Raw genomic sequence first — 23967 nt, 5'->3', positions numbered from 1 at the left:
ACAGAAATATCCCTTTCTTCATTCTCTGCTCACCAAGGGTTTGAATTTATCTTGTAGCACTTTGTACTTTTCCATCCACGGTGTTTACTGAGCACCCATTCTGTGCAGGGAACTGTCCTAACCGCTGTGACAGACATAAAGATGGGTGCAGGACCCTTGTCTTCAGATGCCTACTGTCTCCACAGGCTATTCTGGCAAAGCCTCAAACAATAATATGCATCATGTTGAAGTGGGTTCCATGTTGCTCTCAGCTCTCTGAACATCCCTCCATGCCTAGCATAGAGGTGTTTAAGTGCTAAATGCCATTATCCTTTTCTTCTTTTGATGTGGTCTTTATTTAGTGCTCCAAAGGAAATTCAGTAGTCTCACTGATTTTTAAATGTATACCCAGCATCTTTCTGACATGAAGAATATTTGCCTCAAAATGCATGATTATGTAATTTCTCTGTTTTATCATAGTTCAACAGATAGGCTAGGTGATAAGATATCTGGCAATGTTAACTTGTCTTGCCAAACCCAACATTTAGTATGGGGCTTCTTGTCTTCCATTTATTCACTTGCATCTTCCACCAAAGCAGAATGACACGTGTTGGTGAGCCTTATCCCCCACCCCAAACACACAATTTAACATCATCTTTCTGAGCTAAGTAGAAAAAATAAACAATACGTATGCACCTCCTTTTTTTCTCACTTGAGACAATACAGACATTTAAGTATTCATATATCATTGAATTCATTTGGATCTTTGAAAACTTGGGCTTCAAATTCCATCTGGCTCTGTAAAAAATGGGCTCTAATTAGTACAGACTTCCAAAAAGGTAAGAAAAAACAAAATGTTCTGTATATCTCCTTAATATTTGAAGAGCTACAGGATAACTGAAGAAGAGTGGGGACCAAGAACATGCGACACTCATGCATTTTCCACTCACAGGCAGGGACAGTGCTGATTGTTTTCCAACATGACACTTGGTCTTGAGCCACAGAGATGAGCAAGATCACATGACACAGCTCTCAAGGAGCCTCCAGCCGGTGGGCAGTTGGCCAGGAACTGAGCTTAACTCATGACAGGACAGTGCTATAGGGTGTGTGCATGGGGGCTCTGGAGTCCAGGAGGCTTCGTGGTGTCATGGCCAGGCTGTGGCTGAAGCTAAAAAGCTGCACTGAGAGCTGGAGTGGGGAATGGATGTGGGTCAGCAAGACAAGAAACCAAGAGCCTTATGCTTGGGATTTACTAACAAGTAGGGTGTTGTGACCTCAGCAACAGCAGTTTCAGGAGTAGGCTACAAGAAGCCATGGTAGTGTAAGTCACAAATATAGACCACTCTCTCAGGACATTTGACTGTGAAAAAGAAAGCCATTGGACAGGAAATAGAAATATGTGTGGGATTAAAGTACTTTCCTTCCTTCCTTCTTTTTCCTTTCTTTTCCTTCTTCCCTCTATGTTTTCTTTCCCGTTCCTTTCCTTTCTTTTCCTTTTCCTTTCCTTTTCCTTTCCTTTCCCTTCCCTTGCCTTATTTCTCTCTCTCTCTCTCTCTCTCTCTCTCTCTCCATTGTTCAGATGAGACTAAATTTAAATTCTGAAGGGAAAAATTTAGTAGTGAGGTAAGAGGTTGAAGATATAGGGTAAGAGAATGGTAAGTGATAAAGTAGTCCCTGAGGAGATAGAAAGAGGTAGATCTAGAGCTCACTATTGAACATTTCTGAGATCCATCCATTCATTCATCCATACACTCAGCATTTACTGAGCACCTACTATATAACATGTGCTACACATGGGGAAATATGGTGAAAAAAAGACCAACTTCCTGTGCTCATGGAGCTTATATCCATGTGTTAAGATAGACAATAAATAAATGAGTAGTTATATTGTATATAGTGTTAAGAACTACAAAGCAAAAGAAGCAGTAGTCAGGGTAGGAGGGGGAGGAGTGAGTAGTTAAGACAGTGGATAGCATCTGCACAGAAACTGAGTGGAGTAAGCAACTGAGGCATATTGAGGTCTGAGGACAGGACGCTTCAGACAAAGCTGCAGCAAGTGCAGAGTCACCTACTGTAGAGAAAGCAGCTAGGTGGCTGGAATGGCTCCAGGGGCAGGAATCATCCATTGGGAAGGTAGTAGGAGACCATGGTTTAGAGAGAGACCTGGGGTCTGAACAGACATCAGAACACACTGGGGGTTCCAAGCAAGAGAGGGGCATGACAGCATTTGTATTTTCAAATATACTGGATGTTGTGGAGAACAGTTTGTAGGGGGCAACAACAGAAGCAAGAAAGCCAGTGAATTAGGCTGGGTGTCAGGGTGGCAGCTTGATTTAGTTGGCAATCAGACATGTGGAGAAGTTATATTCAAGGACATATTTTTTTTTTTTATTTTTGAGAGAGAGAAAGAGAAAGAGAGAGACAAAGAGCAAGGAGGATATAGGACCTGAAGTGGGCTCCTTGCTGACAGCAGTGAGCCTGATGCAGAGCTCAAACTCAAAAACTGCAAGATCATGACATGAACTGACATCATGAACTGACTGAGCCACCTAGGTGCCCCAAAGACATATTTTGAAGAAGGGGCTGCTATAAGAGGGAAATTAAAGGTGACTTAGGTTTTTGACTGGAACTGAGGGTACAGCCATGTCATTTGTTGAGGTAGGGAATATGGGAGAGAAATGATTTTTGGAGGAAAATCAAGAGTTCATTGAGATTATCTATACAATGGATACTACATGGCAATAAGATTATCTACTGGAATGTTGAGTAGGCAGCTGGAAAAACCAACTAGAGATTGGGAGAGTGGGCATATGGTAATGTTTATATATCACGTCACTCTACCTGCTTAAAATCTTCCAATGAATCCTCATGATCTTCAAGACAAAATCCAAGCTCTAAGCTCCATAGGATTTGGCTCTTCTATGCATGTCCAGCCTCAACATCAGTCTCATACCACACTGAATGCTCTTCTGACACAGTCTTTCTTTCTCTCCCCTTCTTTCCCCTCTCACGCATATGCCATTCCCTTCCTTAGACTGCTCTTCTCCATTTTGATCTTATTAACCACTGTGGCCTTAAAACCCAGCTAAACCTTCTCTGTCCCACCAGCCATTCACCAGTGATTCCATCCAGCTGGATTTGATGCCCCTGACCACCGTGACACTCTATTGCACATATCTCTATGGACTTGAGCACCAGGGCACCCACGGTAGTCCATAACTGGAGACTGACCTGGGGCAACTTGACTAAACTCTCTGATTCTCAGTTTCTTCATCTGTAAAATGAGGATAATAATACTACCTCCTTCATAGCATTGTTGGGGAGATTAAATGAGGTAATATGGGGCAGTGCTTAAAACATTGCCTGGCCTTGATGAAACACGAACAAGTCATTATTATTATAGTAATACTTATCACACTGTTGTGTAATTATTTTCATGCTGGCCTTTCCCAGAAAAATATTAGCCCTTGAGTGCAGACATGGAGCCTTTTATCTGTGTTTCTGGAATATGTTATGCTTCAATAATTGTTTCTTACATGAATTAATGAGTTAATAAATGGGAAAAATAGCTTTAGGCTACAACAGTACTATGAGATGAACCAGCAGGTTCTTCTTCAGTGGGCTTTCTCTACTTAGAAGCTATTCTTTGTAGGTGAATATAATTAATCTGATCCTTCACTCACCAAACCTACAAGTATATATATAATATATACACTATATATCGGTCACTCTTGGTCACTGTTCAGTGAAAGTGATATTACCTTCGGATCAGGTAGACATGGTCCAAAAGCTTCCAGTAGAAGGGTCTCTTCTCTCACAGCATGTTCATAATCTGAGAAAGACAGCTTCCCATCATGATCATAGTCCTAGGGAGTGACCAGCCACACATCAGTCAACATGTAAAATACTTACTGCAAACACAAACTGTATCTTGTTGGTCAAGTGTAAATAGAAGAAAGGTGTTGGGAAAATGAGAGACTAAATAATGACATTGAAAAGAACTTTTAATATTATAATAAAAAAGCAACAATACAAGTGTTTTATTTTACCAAGCAGGAAAGTGATAGTTACTGTAATTTGAATTCTTATTTCTATCCCATATCTGGCCTGTAAATTTCAACATAAAATCCTAAATTTCCCATATTTACCATTTTTTTAAGAGTTATTTCAACCAAATCTTTAATTCCTTCATCAGGGTCTTCTTCAGATGGCTGTTTGAGAAGGCTGTTCTTCAACATATGGAACATTTCCTCCTTTGAAATGAATCCATCACCATTCAAATCAAACACTTCAAAGCAATCTTTTAAAAAAATAACCAATTATGAACAAAAGGGAACCATTTGTTCTGTTACAGTTTTCAAGGCCAGCATCTGTATTGTGGATGTTCATGTTAATCCCGCAGGCCGGGGTGCAATCTAGTTTCCATAGTAAATGCTTAGTGCACACTTGCTGAATATAGTCAACAACGCTTAGAAAGTAACTCCTTACACTCCTTCGGTAAGGAACAACCGTGCCAAGGAACAATGACTTGAACATTTCATCTTGAAACTCTTGGAAAACTGATTGAAATATGATCCTTAAGCAGAGTTTATCAGAATGAATTAAGAATTAACTAAGAAACAGAACACTTGAATCAATGTTCACTACTTCTATGGTTAACAACTCAGGTAATTAAATATGTAGATACTTAATACCCTGAACATAAATGCATATGTACATAGTTAGCATGTATAGTATAGTATTCGCTTATGCACACTTGCTCAGCATGAATTACTCCTCAGAATCTCTTGACTTTCCTTTGTATTAATTTTCTCAGCCTTTAGCATTGACTTAAACTTACTAAGAGGGATTCAAACCAACCAACCAAAAGACAAACCTTTTCACTGGCCAGGTTGGAAGACATAGAGGTAAGTTCTTTAGATATGTTAATCCTAATGCCCAAAGCAATAGAATAACCATAAATCTTACATTTCATTTTTTCTTCCAAAGTTCCTCGAAGAAATACTGATAATCCATAAATCCACTCTGATACATTTACACAGCCATCATTGTCCTTATCAAAACCTCGGAATACTGAGAGATGAGAGAAGCACAACATTATACTTATGCTGTATTTTTTTTTTCCTCAGTAGTATATTTACACTAGTGGTACTCACTTTTAAAATTTAGACAAAATTTCAGGATCAGATGGTCCAACATTCTCACTTGACAAAGGAAGGAGCTAAGACATAATATTGGAAACTCTTTTATTTAAACTTTGACAGTTTCCCTTCATACTTTGTGGAAGCAAAGTAAATTCTGAGTATCTATATATATTAATCAATAATTATTAACATATGAATATATAAGTACATTAAATATGTTGATATATTAGCAAGATAAAATACATTATTTTATATTTTTCTTACTCAACAGTAATGCTATTACATGACATTAAGACTATAACTTAATCTTTATTGAAATACTTTTCATGATGTAAAGAAGTTTGTATGTCTTTTAAAACTATTCTTTTCATTATTATATTTAATAAATAGAAATAGTTTTGTTTTCCGATATAAAGTAAGGAAAACCTAATTGTTCAAGCTAGACTTTGCCCTTTTCTAAAAAAGACAGAGAGGGTAGAATCTCCTTTCTTATGATCCATCCCAATGAATATACAAATTAATTTTTAACATTTAAGTGAAATTGCAGATTCAGAACATTAAGCTTTCTACCAAGAATATGTCCAAACCCAAACTTTTTTGTCCAGTTATGGCTAGATGTGAATATTGTGTCTTCTTACCTCTGTCCATAATCATGTCATCTGTCATTCCAAATGTCATATGTAGGATGTTTCGAAATGCATTACGATCTAGTCCAGTTACCATACCTTGCCGCTCTGTTACATCACCCACCAACTTATAAAAAAGATTTATAAGACAGTCGACTTCAAATGTATTAACTGTGAGAAAATAAAATTAAAATATAACAAAAATGCATTTTAATCTTTAATTTCTAACTTAAATTTTGTATTAATGAGTTTATAAACAACATCGAGGCCATCAAATACTTAGGTTTCAACAAACTATCCTGTTTTAAGATTCATGACACTTAAATTAATAGCGATGGCCACTGCACAGGATTCTTCATTAAAAGAAAAGAAACAGCCTTCCCACCCAATAGGACTTGAATATTAAACAGATGTAAACTCAGTCATGTATAGGAAGAAAAGGATATTAGTCAAGTTACCTGAAGAACGATTGTGGGGTCAGATCTTAAACTTTAAAGGTAGCAGAGGTGCAATTAAAGTGAGCAAGGTAATGTTTAAGAAGGGTAATTTTTCCCTAGCATTTTTATTATAGGCATTTATGAGATTTATAACTTAACTTTTCCCTGGAAATAGATACCAGGCTCCTGAGCACCATGCAATAATTTTCACTTCACATCCGCCTTAGTGAAATCATTAAGCCAGAATTTTGGACATCAGAATCACAATAAAGAAGCATTTACCCTTCTAGCACTCATTATGGTCCTTATTGTATATGATCTGAAAATTAACATGCAAGTATTCAGTAGTATTTTGGATGAAGAGAATTTTTAAAATAGATTTAAAATAGATACACAGACATGTATACTGGCCCAGGCATAAAATTGCATGAAGGGTGTTTATAAATCCTCAGCTAATTATTTGTGTTCTAATTCTCATTTGAGGTACATAGGTAGAAGTGTTCTTGCCTGGCATTAAGAATATAAAAGTGAGTTTAGGGGTGCCTGGGCGGCTTAGTCGGTTAAGCGTCCGACTTTCGCTTAGGTCATGATTTAGCGCTTCGTGGGTTCTAGCCCTGCGTCGGGCTCTGTGCTGACTGCCAGCTCAGAGCCTGAAGCCTGTTTCAGTATGTGACTCCCTCTCTCTCTGACCCTCCCCTGCTCACGCTGTCTCTCTTTCTCTCTCTCTCTCTCTCCTAGAAATAAATAAAATATTAAAAAAAAAGAATATAAAAGTGAGTTTAAAATGAAGTATAGGTGGAGGATGAGAAAGATCTATGTCAAAACAAAACAAAATTATGGTTCAGCATTTTTAAAACACAAGGATGAAACCTGTTTGAATATAAAGGAAGACAGCAGGTAGGAATGAAAAATCATGCCCTCATCCTACAAGTCAAGACAGGATATATGATATCTGGTTTTGGGTACCACAATTTAGGAGGAATGTTGAAAATTAGGAGAAATTAAATATTTATGGAGCTACTGGATGGCTCAGTTGGTTAAGCGTCAGACTTTGGCTCTGATCTCACGGTTAATGGGTTCAAGCCCCTCGCTGGGCTCTGTGCTGACAGCCAGCTCAGAGCCTGGAGCCTGTTTCAGATTCTGTATCTCCATCTCTCTCTGACCCTCCCCTGCCCACACTGCCTCTCTCTCTTTCTCCCAGAAATTAATAAAACATTTAAAATTTTTCAAAAATAAAAAAAAAATTTGGTAAAAAGTTGTTTAGAGGGCACCTGGGTGGCTCAGCCAGTTAAATGTCCAGCTTTGGCTGAGGTCATGATCCGGTGCTCCATGAGTTTGAGCCCCAAGCCAGTCTCTGTACTGACAGCTAGGAACCGGGAGCCTGCTTCAGATTCTCTTCTCTCTCTCTCTCTCTCTCTCTCTCTCTCTTCCCCTCCCCCTCTCATGCTCTGTCTCCCTGTATAAATGTTAAAAATTTTTTTCTTTAATTGATTAAATAGTAGAAAATAATATAATGGTTATAACTTTTAAAAGAGCTGTTATGGGCCATCTGGATGACTCAGTAAGTTAAGCGTTTGACTTGTGATTTAGGCTCAGGTCATGGGGCTTTGTACTGACAGTGTGAAGCCTGCTTGGGATTTTTTCTCTCTCCCTTGCCTGCCCCTCCCCCACTTTCTCTCTCTTTCAAAATAAATAATCTTAAAAAAAAGAGTGGTTAGTTTCTATAGAAAATGGCATACCAGTTCTTCAAAAAAACATTAAATATAGATATTAAACTATGTGCCCCAGTGACTCCACTTCTGGGGATATACTTAAAAGAACTGAAAGCAGGGGTTCAGGTGCTTGTATATCAATGTTCATAACAATGTTATTCACCATAGCCAAAAGGCTATGTGACCTCAAGTCAAGTGACCATTGATGGATGAATGGATAAATAAAATGGAGTGTATGCATACAATGGAATAGTATTCAGTCTTTAAAAGGAAATAAATTTTGACACAGGCTACAAGGTGGATGAAACTTGATAACATTCTGTTGAGATAAGTCTGATATAAAAGGACAAATATTGTATAATTTCACTTATGTGATGTACCTAGAGTGGTACAATTCAGACACATTAAGTAGAATGGCAGTTGCCAGGGGCTGGTGGAAGGGGAAATGAGGAGCTATAGTTTAATGGATACAGTTTCAGCTGAGAAAGATGAAAAAGTTCTAGAGATTGATGGTGGTAATGGCTGCACAACAATGTGAACACATTTAACACCACAGAGTTGTACACTTAAAATGGTAAATTTTATGTTATATATATTTAACCACACACACATAAACCTCTAAAAATAAAGAGCTGTTAGTGGCTGGAGAAGAAAAGCCTTCATAGGGGTGCCTGGGTGGCTCAGTTGGTTACGTGCTTCAACTCAGGCCATGATCTCACAGTTGGTGGGGTTGAGCCCCATGTCAGGCTCTGTGCTGACAGCTGACAAAACAGGCTGGAACCTGCTTTGGATTCCCCCCTCTGCCCCTTCTCCACTCATACTCTGTCTCTCTGTCAAATAAGCATGAAAAAAAAACAGAGAAAAGCATGCATGAAGAATAATGTTCATGTATATGAAATGTTAGCAGAGAGGATGTTGATTAGCCATTTTTTCATTTATGGGTGAAATAAAAATTAACGAATACTAGCTTAATTTATTACCCAAAAGATCCAAGATTATCCATAAGAAAGTTTTTCTTGCTGCAATGTTTCTTAAATTCTAGAATAAAATACTAAATGAAACTGAGGGAGATTCAAGAATTGATTTTCATCTTTTTGGATTGGTCTATATGTGTTCTGTACATCATATTTGTAGAATGGGAGGTTAGCTGGGCAATCACTTAAGATATTTTTTTCTCTGATTCTACAGAATTATTCCATTTCATCCTGGTAGATTATCAACTGGAAAGTAAAAGAAATTATGACTTTAGGGGAAAGGTTCTCTGTTTAAAACAACGTTTTAATTATAATGTCCATGACTTGTAACTATTTCTATAGAATTTAACTAGTGATCATCAAGGTTTTTAAGGCTCATTTTAAAAATTTTATGTAAGGACAAAAGTAAAAAGAGATGACTATTTTACCTGCCAGGTTTTCACTTACCTTTTAATACATCCCACCTTTTGATTGTTCACAGAATGACTGTTCCAGTACACTGCAAACTTACTGAACAGAGACTAAATCAAATTCAGCATTGTGTATAGCAGTCATTGCATTGCTTATTCACAATGTTCACTAGGTGTTTTAAGATCTGTTTTTCCCCCCTGAAGTGGAATTATTTTGAGAAAAACAACAACAGAACAAAACTCTCATCAGATTATAATAACCATAATAATCCCTTACATTATAGGATGGCTTTTTTCCTAAGAAACTTCAGATGTTTATACACACACTAACTTGTAGTTAAGTGCTGGTCCAGTAAAGGAGCATATCTCACCCTTCATTACATTAGATACTAAATACAACTAGAAGACACTAGGTCCTAAATCTCTAGGACTACATTAAACCTGTTTGCTCCTCCTTTGCACAATGGGGGTGGTCCTGGGATTATGGCGTCTCCTGTTTTCTCAAGCGGCAATTAGTTTTGCAATCAGCGAAACAATTTATAAGCTTGTCCATCAGACATATGTTTCTCATTGTAAACCATCTCTATAGCTTCCATGCCTCCTCGCTCCAGTACAATGCTGTGTTGTTGTTGTTGTTGTTGTTGTTGTTGTTGTTGTTGTTTCCAGTCTGGATACAATTCTAAAGTTGCCTGTGAAATTCTAGGGCCATGTTTTAGAACGTGTGATCGGAGCAGCTCTCTTTATTAAGTGCTCATTTTGTCGCCTGCAGTCACCTTTTACCTTGCAACCCCAGCAGCAACTGCAAAGTCTAAGTCTGGAGTCGGGGGCAGGTTCTTTACTGTGTGTTTAGCATTGTGGAGCTCTTTGGTTTCCAGACACATTTCCTTGCTCTGAGGTTTTTGTGCTACTCAACTCAGCTTTCCTAAGGATGTTCAGCTGTCTTTCCCTTACGGATTTCCTGGTAAGTTTCCAGAACGTAGATCTCGCCAGTTTACTTGCTCTAAAAAGAGCTAGAAAGCAGGTACAAGTTGGTTGTACTAGTTTTCTTTAACCTGGTGGGTTTCAGTACTTATTTTATACATGTGTCTGAGGCTAAAACCACACGTGTCCTGTCAGTATATAAGTAACATTTGTATAACGGAAAGGCAAGGTAAGAAGAGAGTTTCAGAAGCAAGTTAGTGCATTTATGGGAGTGTAGTTCTAGACGTCTGGATACCTGTATACTAGTCGTTAAGATCATGGGCAAGCATGGGTCACCAGCTCAAGGTAGCCTCAGGGACTCCCTTCCAGACTTCTCTTTAAGGGATGTAAAGTGGGGGCCCCACGGGCATTCAGGCTGGAGACGGAAAGCAGACTGAGCAGGTAGTGCCAGCTAGGACATTAGTACCAGATAGGAGAGGAGCCCTTCCCAGGAGCTTCTGCTCCTCCAATACTTTATTCTTACTTACAATGCTTGCAATTTTTAGTTAAAGTGTCGGTCAACTTCTGCATCTTCTTGCGGCTCATGCTGGGCTCTAGGGAACTGGGCCGCGGAGGCTATCTGGGGGCGCGAGGCTGCCTGGACCCTTGCTTGCCCTGGGCCTGGGGCAGCTGGGCCAGCTCTGCCCCACCTGGTGTGCGCGCGGCCCTAACACACAGAGGGGCCATGGCAACGCCTGGGCCGGCTGCTGATTGGCTCCCGGGCGCGCGCGGGGTGCGTGCGCGGCCCTAACACACACCGTGGCCATGGCAACGGCCGGACCGCTACCTATTGGCTCCTGGGGCTGGGCGCGCGGTCCCACTTGGAGGGTCCAAGTGGGGAGTTGGAAGACTTCTGTTTGTTGACGTCGGTGTTTTAATTCTGTTGGTGTCTTTTGGGTTCACAGTCCCTCTGATGGACTGCACTGCGAATCACCGAAGTGTAGAAATATGTTGTGCACGCTGCAAAAAGGGGTGTTTGGGATGGTGCGCGTTACACCAGGCGAGGCGTAAGATCATCAGGGAGATCTGAGGAAACTCGAAGAAGCCTCAAGAATCAGCAGGTGTGTTATCCCAACGAATGTTTTTCGGGGTGTAGGAGGGTGAGGAGCCTGCCCTTAAAGCGGAGCCGCTCTTGGTTGTCAGTCTTTTTGCTGTAATGCCCGGAGGGAGCCTGGAACAAGATATCTTCACGATTTTGGTAATGTTACTGGGAGCAAAAGTAATTTGGAAAAGTTTTCTCCACCCTCCTTCATTCTTGGAGGTGGGGGGTGGAGGCTGTCAGGGGAATCTGAAACAAGCTACCGGCAATGTTTAAGCGAGTTAAAGAGGCAGCTTCCCAAACAAACGGGTTGACAACTGCCACTTGGCTGTGGGGTAAAAACCCAATCTTGCTTTTCTGAAAAATATCCCAGTAAAACTGGTCCTTTACTTATTTGAAAGACAAGTTCTGTGTCCTTTAATGTGGGATGGTTTTCTGCTCTTCTTAATCACAGATGGGATACCCTCTTTGAATTAAGACAGCAATAAAATGGGTTAGCCCAGTCAGGAACACAAAACCTCCAGTATTCTCCAGTGCGTCTACTTGTTTTACACCAGAGGGGAAAATGCATTTGAAAACAAATTATTTCATAATATATATGTATAATGTAATTGTCTCGCTGAAAGCAGAAAAATTCTGCCTACCATGAATAACAATCCAGAATGAAATAGTTCCAGGGTTGGAGTCTCTGATTTTCTCTCTGTTTATCAAATGAAGGATTGGGATGGTGTTTGAAACCAGAGTCAAGGGTGCTTGGTGAAGGCAGGGACTATATTATCCTAAAACAAATTCTCCGAGAACAGTATGAAATGATTGTATTATCAGTTTGCAATAGTTCTCTGGTTAAATAGTATTCTTTTATGTCCTCTTTTCTAACAGCTGTGATATTTATTGTTTTAAGTTTATTTATTTTGGGATGGAGGATGAGCAGAGAGAAACGGAGAGAGAGAATCCTGAGAAGGCTCTGCTCTATCAGCATAGAGCCTGATGCAGGGCTTGATTCCACGAACGGTGAGATCATGACCTGAGCTGAAATCAAGAGGCAGTCACTTAACTGACTGAGCCACCCAGGTGTCCCCAGCTGTGACACTTCTAATCTGATTGTAAAGAATAAATTGAAAGGACTAGACATATTCTAATATACACTCACCTGTGAGACAGTAGTGGCTTTTGTTAGATGACAGCATGATAGCAAATATTTCATGTATAGAGATTATTGCAGGACTCATTTTAAAAGACAAGGAGCCAAAAGAGTGGCTGTAAGTAGAAATTAAGAGATTCCATGGGACCCATCTGTGTTGTGTTGGCAGATCTATTAAAAACCACCTTATGTGTTCTGACCAGATGTCCTGCAGGCACATCTTGGGAGTGGGCCTCCAGCAGTGGGGAGAACACTGATGGACATGTCCAGATGTTTCTGCAGACATCATGCACTGAGAGCTCGTTGGTGAACATCTATGGGTGAGCTAATCAGAGCTAATTAGGACCATCTTCCCTTAAAGTCGAAAAAATGGTATAAGGGCAATACGACAGAAGGTTGAGATTAAAAGAGTCAAATCTGTTCTACCAGGCAAAAACTCTTTAACCTGAAAAGAAAACTTTGTGAGGTACTTTTCTCCCAAATCTCCCCCTCCCCAAGTTCTTTCTTCCATGCTGTTCTTTTAGTGAAAAATTTCCCAAGGCATTATTATGTGAAACTTACTTCTCTAAGACATTGGGCAGGATATTCGTTACGAGAGTGTTTTGTCAACATATTGGAAAACTTCAGTGGGTTCATTACATTCTTGTGACGTTTTTGAATTTAATATTTTTAGACTTTAGAAACAAGCTCTAGGCCTGATAGAGTCAGTTAATCACATTTCAAAGCAAATTGAAATTCCTGTTTGCAGTTTTTAGTTGCTTGTGTTGAGTAGACACATGGGCTTTTTCAGAGTAAGGCAATTAAACCCCAACAGTTACCTCATATCAAATCAATCAATAATAGAATAATTTTTAAAAACTGCATTTAATCTGTACTGTATACAAATTTTGCTGCGCATGACAGAACTTTCCAAAATTCAACTTTGAGATGGATGCTTTTATAAATAAAAAAGTACATTATACTGACTATCAGTTCTATAAATGTTTCCTTTAATTTTGTGTGCAAAACAGTCTTCCCTTTGACTCACAATTAATTGGAATTTTGCCAGGATAAATAACCTGAACCTTGAATTGATGAAAGTCTTTTACTTCATGTGGACCTTTTATGATAAAGGCATTTGGAAGCTGTTTAGGAAATGGCATCATGGAATTGATTTCCAAGTAAATTACAAATCTATTATGAAATTACTTTAATGCAAGAAAAATATAAAGGTTAGTTGTCTACATAACTTAAATTCAATTTTTCCAATTTTATTATGTACAGAGAATGATGAGAAATTCAGAGGTGATTTTGACCAACGGCTTGAGTGTTAAATCTCTACTACTGTCCTTGCCATTTTGCCTTTACTGGTTTTCTGTGTGACCAGCTGGCTTCAGTACCTCAACCACCCAGCTCTCTGCCCCAGGACCTCTGCACATGCCTCACCCATCTCCAAAGGCAACTCCCCTTGAAGAGTTTTTGACTTCAGTGTGTAAAGTGAATCCCTTTCTACCCCAGGACCATTCACTGCCTCAGGACCATTTTTTTTCTAGTGCTTACTACAGTGAGTGATTACTTTCTTTCTCTGATCTCTCCTCCCCACTAGACTGTAAATTACATAATCTCTCTCTAAATATATACTCATGTCTATTTTTGTCTCTGGCTTTCTGTATTTATCATTTTTCTATCTATATATTTGAAGTTTGGCAACACGGTCAATGTTCTATTGTCTGTATTAAGGGAGGGGGTGTGAGAATTTACCTGAGTAGGGAATGAGCCCTGAGTTCCCCTGGAACACCCCATTAGGAAGAGCCCTTTTGAAGAGATAGCAGGGCCTTTAAAGTGGGCTATGTAGTAAAGAAAAACTTTCCCAAAATACAGTTGTATTCACTGATGTTAACACATTTCTAGATAAGATTTTTTAAAAAACACAATCAAGTGATTGGTGGGTAATACAAATGCCTAAGATTTACTAAGGATAGATTCTTATCTTATTCTTACATAGAACTTATGAAGTTGTAAATTAAGATGTGGCACATGATAAGTAATCATTGCAACAGCAATAATGTCATCAGGTTGAATAAGGAAGCTGTTTCTCTACAACTTGTAGAGCTAACCAAGAAATCCCAATGGACCTGCCATGCTCCTTACTGAGTTCTAGGTCATAGGTACACAGAGCTAGGTCATGGGGGCTGTACTATTTACATAACCACAACAGGAACAGTAGATGCTCATTGCTTTCCAAGGGATCCTAGAAGTTCCAGGTGGCATTCTGGAACAAATCATGGCCCTGTGCAGCTGTCATACACCTCCTATGCAAAAAGGGCCAAGCTTATTCCCTCAGACCACAGCTGCACCCCTGGCCCTGTGAGCCAGTACTGACCAGAAAATGACCTGAGCCAATCCAAATATTTGAAACCAGGCCCTGGAACCACATTCTCTACCTCTGTTGTTCTTGATCACTCAGAGAGAGAAGAAATCTCCAAGAATTGCCTATCTCTAAAGAATCTTACCCCCTTCAGACTCTCTTTCTTGGCCTAGATCTCTCTAACACCTTTGACCCATGCTCAACAAATTTCTTTTCAACTGTGAATGTTCATCTTACAAAATCCATCTGTGCACAGAGCCTTATTTTCCCCTTTTCTTCTCTGAAGCCTGCTTCTTCTGTAGACACCCACAGAACAGGCTGCCTGTGTTCTCATGCCTACTTGCTCACCGACAGAAGGAAGTCAGTCCTGTTGGCCAGCATCATCTCTTCCTTACTGTATTGCTCTTTCCTTTCTTTTTCAGAAAGTGGACTTTCCTTTTCAGAAAGTGCAGGCTGTGCTCACTGCCTCGCTGTGCACCTCCTGTCTCTTCCATTGGCTCTTCCCCCACCCAGCTACTGCATTAGCCTTCTCTCTTCCATCCCATGCTTCTCCAAGACACCCACAGGGCTGCCAGGAGGATTTACACAAATTCTACCATGTCTTCCTTCTGCTCAATGATTCTCAGGGCCCGTAAGACAATGTCCATGCCTAAATAGTACAGTTTCCATAACTCTACAAGATCTGGCCTCTGCTTATTATGTAAGCCTTTTCTCTGACCAGTCCCTATGTATTTGATGTCTGGACCTTTAGCAGCTATCTTATACCATGAGGTTCACTGGGAACTTGGGGTCACTCAGAGTGAAAGGGTAAACTAGAAGGGGCTGTCTCTCTTACATTACCTGAACAGGAATGTAAAAGAAACTTTTATCTCATTTATCTTATAGATATTTGTTGGTTTCCAATTACTTTCAGTCAATAATCCTATAAACATAAGCTTTAAAATAAGAAAGTTGGAATTCCTTCTCTCTAAAGATCCTTCTGGTTCTGAGATTCTTGAAACAAAAATAAAATTTGATTTCCATCTATTTTCACAGAACCTTATGAAAATGTTAGCAGTTGAACTTGTTGACTAACAAAAAAACTGATCCCATATCAATTTAATGTGCCATGATATCTGTGTATGCTTGTTCAATATTTCAGATTATCTAAGCAAAAACCAAGATTTCATCTGTACAGTCAAAGTGGCTACATCATCTTTTGGTCATCCAAATTCTCTGTGATTCCTCTTCTAGATTGGTGGTATGCTCTTGGAAGGAATTTGGAATAGTTTTCTTTAAACTTGTTTCCCATATTGGTGCTGAGCTAGGATAGGCTGTACTTGCAGCAGGCACTGCTCTGTTCTCACTGCTTGGGGATGACAGAGACAACTGCAGAGAGGTATTTTCTGGTTTTTCATTAAAATTAATATTTTAACAGGCAATCAAGCCACTTGTAACACACTTGGTTTAGCACTTGAGCATTGCAACTATGTTCACAGAAAACCCTTCCTGCTCTGATCTAATCGTTGACATGGGGTTACATTTAGGAACATCAAAAGGGCATTGTCTTTGTAGAAGTAGAAACAAAAGCAAATCAAGAAAGGCAATTTCACTCTCAAAATTGTAGAAAGGATTTGTCCAACATTATTATATTTATACTTGTGGATATTTTTCATTCTGTTTCAGAGAGGAGAGCTTTTTTTTTTTTTTAATGACACAAATCCCAGGAGGTTCATTTGTATCAGTTTCCATGTGGCATACTCGTTGCATTTATTCATTCATTTAATCAGTATTTTGGGTGCCCACTATGTGCCAGGTGCATCACAGTAGGTATTCCAGAACTATGCCCAGTTCCTGCCTGGTAGGCTCTGAACATCCATGGCATAAAGTCACTCAGTAAAGTGGTAGATGTGCTAGTCTGGGAAGATGTACTCTGAGCTGTGTGCCTCCGTAAAGAAATTCATTCCCTGGGACATGCTAGTCCAGGCAGTAATTCCTAAAATCTAGCATTAGGAAGGGCTCAATTTGTTCACTCATCCAAATATGATTATGAGATATGACCTGTATTATTATGACACAAAGGGCTGTCTGCAGAAGTGAGTAGCACAGAGAGATAGTGGGCCCTAGCAGTCCTTTCCAGAGATGCACTGGTAGGAGGTCACAATTAATCTGGCAGGAAGCAAGCCTGCACACAATGCATGCCTTTAGCTTGCACTTACTCTCATCCTTCTGTCCTGTCATTTTAAAGGCAAAGAGTAATGGTCAGCATTTGGAGAAGATGGCTGAAGAGGGGTGTATACTTACATACTATGCACTTGCTCATTCATTCATTCATTTGGTCAGTCAATAGCCACATATTAAGCCCTTACCATGAACCAAGAATCAGCTGGGACATGGAGATACTAGATGAAAACACCTGTCACTTAGTGAAAAGACAGCTGCTCATTAAATAATTGAAAACATACATAACAACACGTGGTGCAACATCTTATGAAGGAAAAATACAAGCAGTTCTGGATGCTGGTGTGAGGCTGTAGTTACTTTTTATTAAAATAAAATCAGTGGGGTGCCTGGGTGGCTCAGTTGGTTAAGTATCTGACTTCAGCTCAGGTCATGATCTCACAGTTTGTGGGTTCGAGCCCCACGTCGGGCTCTGTGCTGACAGCTAGCTTAGATCCTGGAGCCTGTTTTAGATTCTGTATCTCCCTCTCTCTCTGACCCTCCCCTGTTCATGCTCTCTCTCTCTCTCTCAGAAATAAATAAAACATAAACAATTTTAATAAAAAATAAAATAAAATAAAATCAGCTAACAAAAACAGTGACCAAAATAGAGCCACCATTAGTCTAGCACTTTGGGACCCAGATAAATTTTAATCTAATGTCTGTTCTGTCATTAACTAATGTGTGATCCTGGCACTTTTCGGAGCTTTCCATACTCGTTTGCCACACTGGACAATGACCACACAAATAGCACCCACCTCGTAAGGCAGGCAGGAACACAAACTGCAGTGATGACTTTGGAGCAATTAGCCTGCTGTCGGGCACACAGTTGGCTGTACTCAATGCCCCTTAGCTGTCACCATTATCAGTGGTAGTGCCTCTCTGTGGGGGCAGTGTCATGGTCCCCAAGATTCACATCTCAATCCCAGGACTGTGAATACATTACCTTAAATGGCAAGAGGGGCATTGTGGATGTCATTAATGTTACTAATCTGCTGATCTTAAAACAGGGAGCTTACCCTGGATTACTAGGTAGGTCGGATGTAATCACAGGAGCCTTAAAAACAGATGAGGACATGGAAGGGGAAGGCAGAGAGATTCAAAGCACAGTAAGGACAGCATGAGCCATTGTTGGCTGGGAGATGGAGGTGGATACGTGTTGGGGAAATGAGACCCAAAGCCCTACACCATGAAGAAATTAATGCTGCCAACAACCTGATAGAGCCTGGAAGGAGATTTTCCCCCGGAGCCTCCAGATGGCTGACAACTTTCATTCTGACCTGTGAGACCTGGAACAGAGAACCCGGTGGAGCCTGCCAGAACTTTGTGTTCTTGTTTTAAGCTGCTAAGTTTGTGGTAATGTATTACATAGCAATAGAAAATAAATATAGCATCATTTTCAATTTTTTTAAGAAAACCTTTAGCAGGCGTTGTACTAATAAAATAATAAACATCCAAATCCCAAAGAAATATTGAAAAGTTTTATTGAGATGTAATTTACAGAAAATAAAAATCACCAATTTTAAGTATATAATGAATTTTGAAATGGATGTGTTCATGTGATCCTCTACAATAACCATGCTATAGAATGTCCTGTTACCCCATAGAGTCCTCCCTGCCCCTTGGCAGCGAACTACTTCCCTACCACCGTGCCAAACACTGATCTGCATATTGTCCCATTGTTTTCTCCTCTATGCCATATAAATGGTACCATATAGTTTTGTACCTGGCTTATTTCACTTAGCATAAATGCTTTAAATTTTTTTTTAACATTTATTTTTGAGTGAGAGAGAAAGAGACAGAGTGCAAGCAGGGGAGGGGCTGAGAGAGACAGAGGCATAGAATCTGAAGCAGGCTCCAAGCTCTGAGCTGTTAGCACAGACTGCAAGATCATGACCTGAGCCGAAGTCGGACGCTTAACCCACTGAGCCACACAGGCGCCCGTAGCATAAATGTTTTTGCTTTTCTTTCATGCTGTTTCAGATATCAGGTTTGTTTGTTTGTTTGTTTGTTTTTATGGCTGAATGGTTCTGTTGTATGGAACATCCCTTCAGCAGTCCATGGACATGTACACTGTTCCTAGTTTGGGCTATTATAATAAAGGCACTATGGACATTCAAACAAAAAGTTTGTGAGATCATATGTGCTTATTTCTGTTGGGTAAACACCTGGGAGGGATTGCTGCCAGGTCATATGATAAATATAAGCTTACTTATATCAAGAGCTATTAAACTGTTTTCTATGCCAGCCATAATATTTTGTATCCACACCAGTAATGTATTAAGAGTTCCATTTACTCCCAATCCTCACCAGGACTTAATATTACCAGTCTTCTTAATTTTGTCATTCTAGTGGGTGTGTGTTGGTACCCCACTGTGGTTTTAATGTGCATTCGCCTATTAACTAGAGGATTGTATGTCTTTTTAATACTGGGTTGTACATGTTCTTTTTTTTTTTTAATTGAATATAGTTAAGTGTTCTTTTTACATTATGGATGGAATACCTTTATTAGATACCAGTCAATTAGTTTTCTTTTATTCTGTTACTGGTGGCTTTTGAAAAACAGGATTTTAAATTTTGATGAAATCCAATTTATCAAATTTTAATTTTATGGTTTCTGCTTTTTGTGTCCTATCAAAGAAGATTTGCCTACTACAAAGCCACAAAGATGTTTTTCTTGTATTTTTTAATGTAGTTTATGGTTTGTTTCTTACACTTAGATCTCTGGTCCCATCAATTAATTTTTGCATGTTCTTGAGGTAAAGGTTAATATTCATTATTTTTTATATGAATATCAATTTATATCAAATACTCTCCATTTTCTCTCAAATTGCCTTAGCAGTTTTTCAAAGGGTTATATAAGTGTGGGCTTACTTTTGATCTCTCTATTCTGTTTGATTGATCACTATGTCTATCTTTATGCTAAGAGCACACTGTGTTGATTTCTGTAGTTTTATAGTGAGTCTTCAAATCATGAAGTGTAAATTCTTTAATGTTGTTCTTTTTCAAAATGGTTTTGATTTAGCTAGTATACTTTTCATTTCATATTGATTTTAGAATCAGCTTGGGGCACCTGAATGGCTCAGTTGGGTGAACATCTCATTCTTGATTTTGGCTCAGATCATGATCCCAGGGTCATGGGATCGAGCCCTACACATGGAGCCTACTTAAGATTCTCTCTCCCTCTGCTCCTGTCCCCAACTCGCGGGTACTCTCTCTCTTGTTTTCTCTAAAATTAAAAAAGAAAAAAAAAGAAAAAAGAATCAGCTTGTCACTTTCCAAAAAAAATCCTGAAAAGGCCCAAATAATCCTGCTGAGATTTCGATTGATATTGAATCATACCTGTATAGAAATTAGGATGGAATTGACATCTTAAAAATACTGATTTTTCTGATCTATGGACATGGTATACCTCTTATTTATTTAGGTCTTCATTAATTTCTCTCTCAGCATTATTTTGAGGTTTTAAGTGTAGACATCTGAGCATTTTTGCTATTTGTTTTCATAAATATTTTTGATGCTAATATAAATGTAATGTTTACTATATTTATAGTATTTACTATGTTTATAATGCTAAACTTATATATTACTTCTATGGGCTTATTTGTAGATTACTTAAGGTTTTCTACATTGATTGTCACATTGTCTACCAATAAAGGAAGATTTACTGTTTTTTCAATTTCTATGACTTTTATTTTCTTGATTTTCCTTTTTATGGTGAAATATTGGGCACATTCCTTCCAACACATGAAACACAGCAAGGATTTCTACTTTTACCACTTTTAGTGTAATGTCAGGGTGGTAGAGGTAGAAATCCTTGCTGTCTTCATTGTGTTGGAGGGAACATGCTCAATATTTCACCATTAAATATGATGTTAGCTGTAGATTTTTCACAGATACTCTATCAGATTAGGAAGTTGTCTTCCATTTCAAACTTCCTGAGAGTGTTTATCATTAGTGGGTTGTTGAATATTTTTTTTGCTCATCCACCATTGCTGGAAGTGGCACAAGCATCTCTTAGGTGGGAGCTGCATATCACAGAACACATTCACAAATCTGGAATGCTTGTCTTTTGTAAAATAAATGATTCACAACTCATTCTGAAATTTGACACCTTTTGTACACACTGCCATGCTCTGATCAGTAAACATCAGTGTGGCACGAAAGGGTTTGTAACCACTCACCCTCTCATTGTGAATTGTCAGGGTTTCATAATATTTTAAAGACTGTGTTTTTTTTTTTTAATAAAATTGGCTAAATTACTGATTTTGTTCACTTTGAATTTGACTTCCTGACTGAAGTACTTTGCCTGTGAATTATGCAATAGATTCATTTTATGCCATCTTGATAGCCTTACTTGGTGATTTTTGTTTTGTGTTGTTTATTCATTCTGGTAAAAGCTTCACAGTTTTTCAATAAAATATTTTTTAAAAATATTTTACTTCCTTTTGTATTAGAATATAGATACTTTGGTATGCTTGGGTTTTTTTTTTAGAGGCTTACTAAATTTCTTTCTGGAAGCAGAATTGGCAAAACACATGGGCTTAGACCTTTTAGAAATATATCGTGACAGTTTCAGACACACTTATAATATTCCCTACTAATTACACAGGTAGACTATACTTCTCAGCTCCTCAGCTCCTTTACATCAAGGTGTACAATTAGCTAGATCTTAGTCAAGCATAGACAGAATTGAAAGGAACTTCATTTAGGCCTGGCCACACAACATCTCTCTTGATTGCTTGGTTCCTGCTCTGCATAGAATGTTAGCAGTCTGGGCCTTCACAGTTAATCCTTGGAGGACAGAGTGTCCTGTCAAAAGAATTTCGGTGGACATTGAATGAATAAGAAGTATATCCCCATTGTTCCACAACGTTGGGATTGGGAGTTGTATGATACAGATCACCTATCTGACTAATATAAATCTATGTAACAACACGATGTGCCAAATCTCCCAACTCAGTGACAGGATTCACTGTCTCTTAATGTTTTAAATCAACATCCTATTTTATAAGCATCTCCTAGTACTTTTGCTTAAGAACAAATGATTTCTATATTGTTGACCTATTTTTTTTCCATGTCTTACTGCAACACATTTTACAACAGAAGGGAGAGCAAGTGTTTCCCAAAGATACTTGGCTTTTTTTTTTTCTTTCACTCTTAAGAGACCAAGCAAGACTCAGTCACAAATATTTCTTACTACCTTAATTAAAAATTTCTAAAGTACTTTGTTGACTATTCACAGCCTTAAATGTCTCTTTATATTTATTTAAATATAAATAAAAATTATAATTATCATAATATAAAATTTATAATTTTATATTATTAATGTAAAATAATATAAAAATTGTAATTATTATAATTATATTTTCTCCATATTCTATATATTTATTTCTAATCATCTTAGTCATCATGCCACCATTAGTTTATATTTTAAATTACAATGCACACTAAATTCAAGTTTCCTCTCCAATGATTCATTTGTAATTTCATAATTCAAATAACCTTTCTAATTAACATTTTTTTCCTGGCTAGCTCTTGCAGATCTGACTAGATCACTGCAGGCTGTAGGTTATCGTATGGTTGACCGGGAAGGGGCAGGGGCAGCTCTGCTTTCCTCCTGGTGCTCGTGTGCCTTCCTTAATAGTATTGCCCTCAACATGTGGGTTCTATGAAGGAATGATTTTTAACCTACTGGCCCTTTTTATCCAGGGATAGTTTAGTAAAACCAGATAATTTAATCCATAAATTAGCTTAACTAAGCTCAGATCAACTCCAAAACCCATGACACTGTAAAAGCAAATAAACAAATGAAGGGGACACCATTAGCTCCCCCACTTTTTTGGAATGCCTGTGTTAGAATATTCACATGACTATTCTACAACCAGAGCACATTATTTTGAGAACCTGCATAAGGATGTACTTCACAACAACACAATTCTAATTTAATAACTCATCCTGGGGAAATTCTTCTTCATGGTAATTTCTGAGATCTATTTCTACATTTCTTTGTTCATGATACTCTGTAGGTATCACACCTCTGTGCCTGCATTCTCTTTTCCTACTTCAAACAGAAAATAGAGGGTATCCTATGAGAAGTTTCTAACTCATTACCTTTTTTCCTCCTACCCTGAGAAATTTCATCTACTCTTTCTTTCCTGTCTAAGGGAAGAAGTATTTTCTCTCTGACAAGAAGAATAATCTTAATAATATTCCGAAAAAGCATATCAAATTCCCTTCAGTTTTTTAGCTCCTATTAAAGCATGCTTTTCAATGACATCCTTGAAACTTTGAAATTAGTTTTCTACTTTTTTTTTTCATTTCTATTGTCTTTGAGCATCTGTCTACCTTGAACTCTATTGTATTCTGTTAGGTGATATCATGTCCTGTGCTAAAGAGATATCATGTTAAACAATAAAATGTTCCAAAGAGAGCTTTAGTTATAATGACATCATTTGACATGTCAAAGTTTGGTTTGAATTTGTAGATAATTAGTTTCCTACTATTTTGTAGTTGTTCGTCATCTATTCTTTAGGCCTCGGTGGCAAGTTAGCCTTAAGAAAAACTAGACCTTCACTTTCTCTTTTATATTTCAGAATGAGTTCTACCATGAAGAGAAATAGCATTGCTGGTCTTCTGTTTTCTTATAGCCATATATACAGTTTAGCTTCACTTCAAGAGTTAGAGCCGAAAGATTCTTTAATAAAATATCAGTTTTACACATTTGACTTTATTTTGTTTAGGGAGAGCTTAGGAAGATTCAAATACATTTTTCTTCTTCATTCATCTCTGGTGAAATCAGTTCCTGATTGATATCAAGGTTTTCCTTGAGCAAATCTAAGAGTCTCTTATTAAAGCTTTGATTGCATGCACATGACTGTTCAAGAGTCACAATAGGCAGGAGGTCAAGGTCCAAAGACTGATGTTGTTTTTGCTGCTTTTCCTCAAAGTATCCAGCACGTGGGAAACTGTATCAACTGACTCTGTGTCAGTAAAACT

General features: G+C 38.4%; 1 protein-coding gene and 1 long non-coding RNA gene across 2 annotated transcripts; one reads left to right on the top strand and one right to left on the bottom strand.

Moving 5' to 3' along the window:
• Positions 1–676: 676 nt before the first annotated feature.
• Positions 677–10902, bottom strand: EFCAB1 (EF-hand calcium binding domain 1). Its single transcript, XM_039219357.1, has 6 exons — positions 10731–10902; positions 5762–5920; positions 4948–5052; positions 4128–4279; positions 3741–3845; positions 677–777 (listed from the first exon to the last, which is right to left on the bottom strand). Exons 1-6 carry the CDS (start codon positions 10786–10788, stop codon positions 718–720), a joined length of 639 nt encoding a protein of 212 aa, XP_039075288.1. The 5' UTR covers positions 10789–10902; the 3' UTR covers positions 677–717.
• A 157-nt stretch (positions 10903–11059) lies between these two features.
• LOC120221783 lies at positions 11060–14051 on the top strand. The gene is made up of 3 exons (XR_005525893.1): positions 11060–11303; positions 12626–12742; positions 13686–14051. It is a non-coding gene; the product is annotated as an uncharacterized LOC120221783 (long non-coding RNA).
• The last annotated feature ends 9916 nt before the right edge of the window (positions 14052–23967 follow it).

The sequence above is a fragment of the Hyaena hyaena genome, unplaced genomic scaffold, assembly GCF_003009895.1.
Source record: "Hyaena hyaena isolate Hyena2069 unplaced genomic scaffold, ASM300989v1 scaffold_811, whole genome shotgun sequence".
Lineage (NCBI taxonomy): Eukaryota > Metazoa > Chordata > Mammalia > Carnivora > Hyaenidae > Hyaena > Hyaena hyaena.
This window is presented reverse-complemented; position numbering and strand designations above follow the sequence as displayed.

Coding starts and splice junctions, on each gene's coding strand:
- EFCAB1 (XM_039219357.1), bottom strand. CDS start 10,788: ATGAGCCGCAAGAAGATGCAGAAGTTGACCGACACTTTAACTAAAAAT. Junction 4,280..4,947: donor TTTGGAAGAAAAAATGAAAT/GTAAGATTTATG, acceptor TTTTTTTAAAAG/ATTGCTTTGAAGTGTTTGAT. Junction 778..3,740: donor CATGTCTACCTGATCCGAAG/GTAATATCACTT, acceptor CATTTTTTACAG/AGCCAGATGGAATTTGAAGC.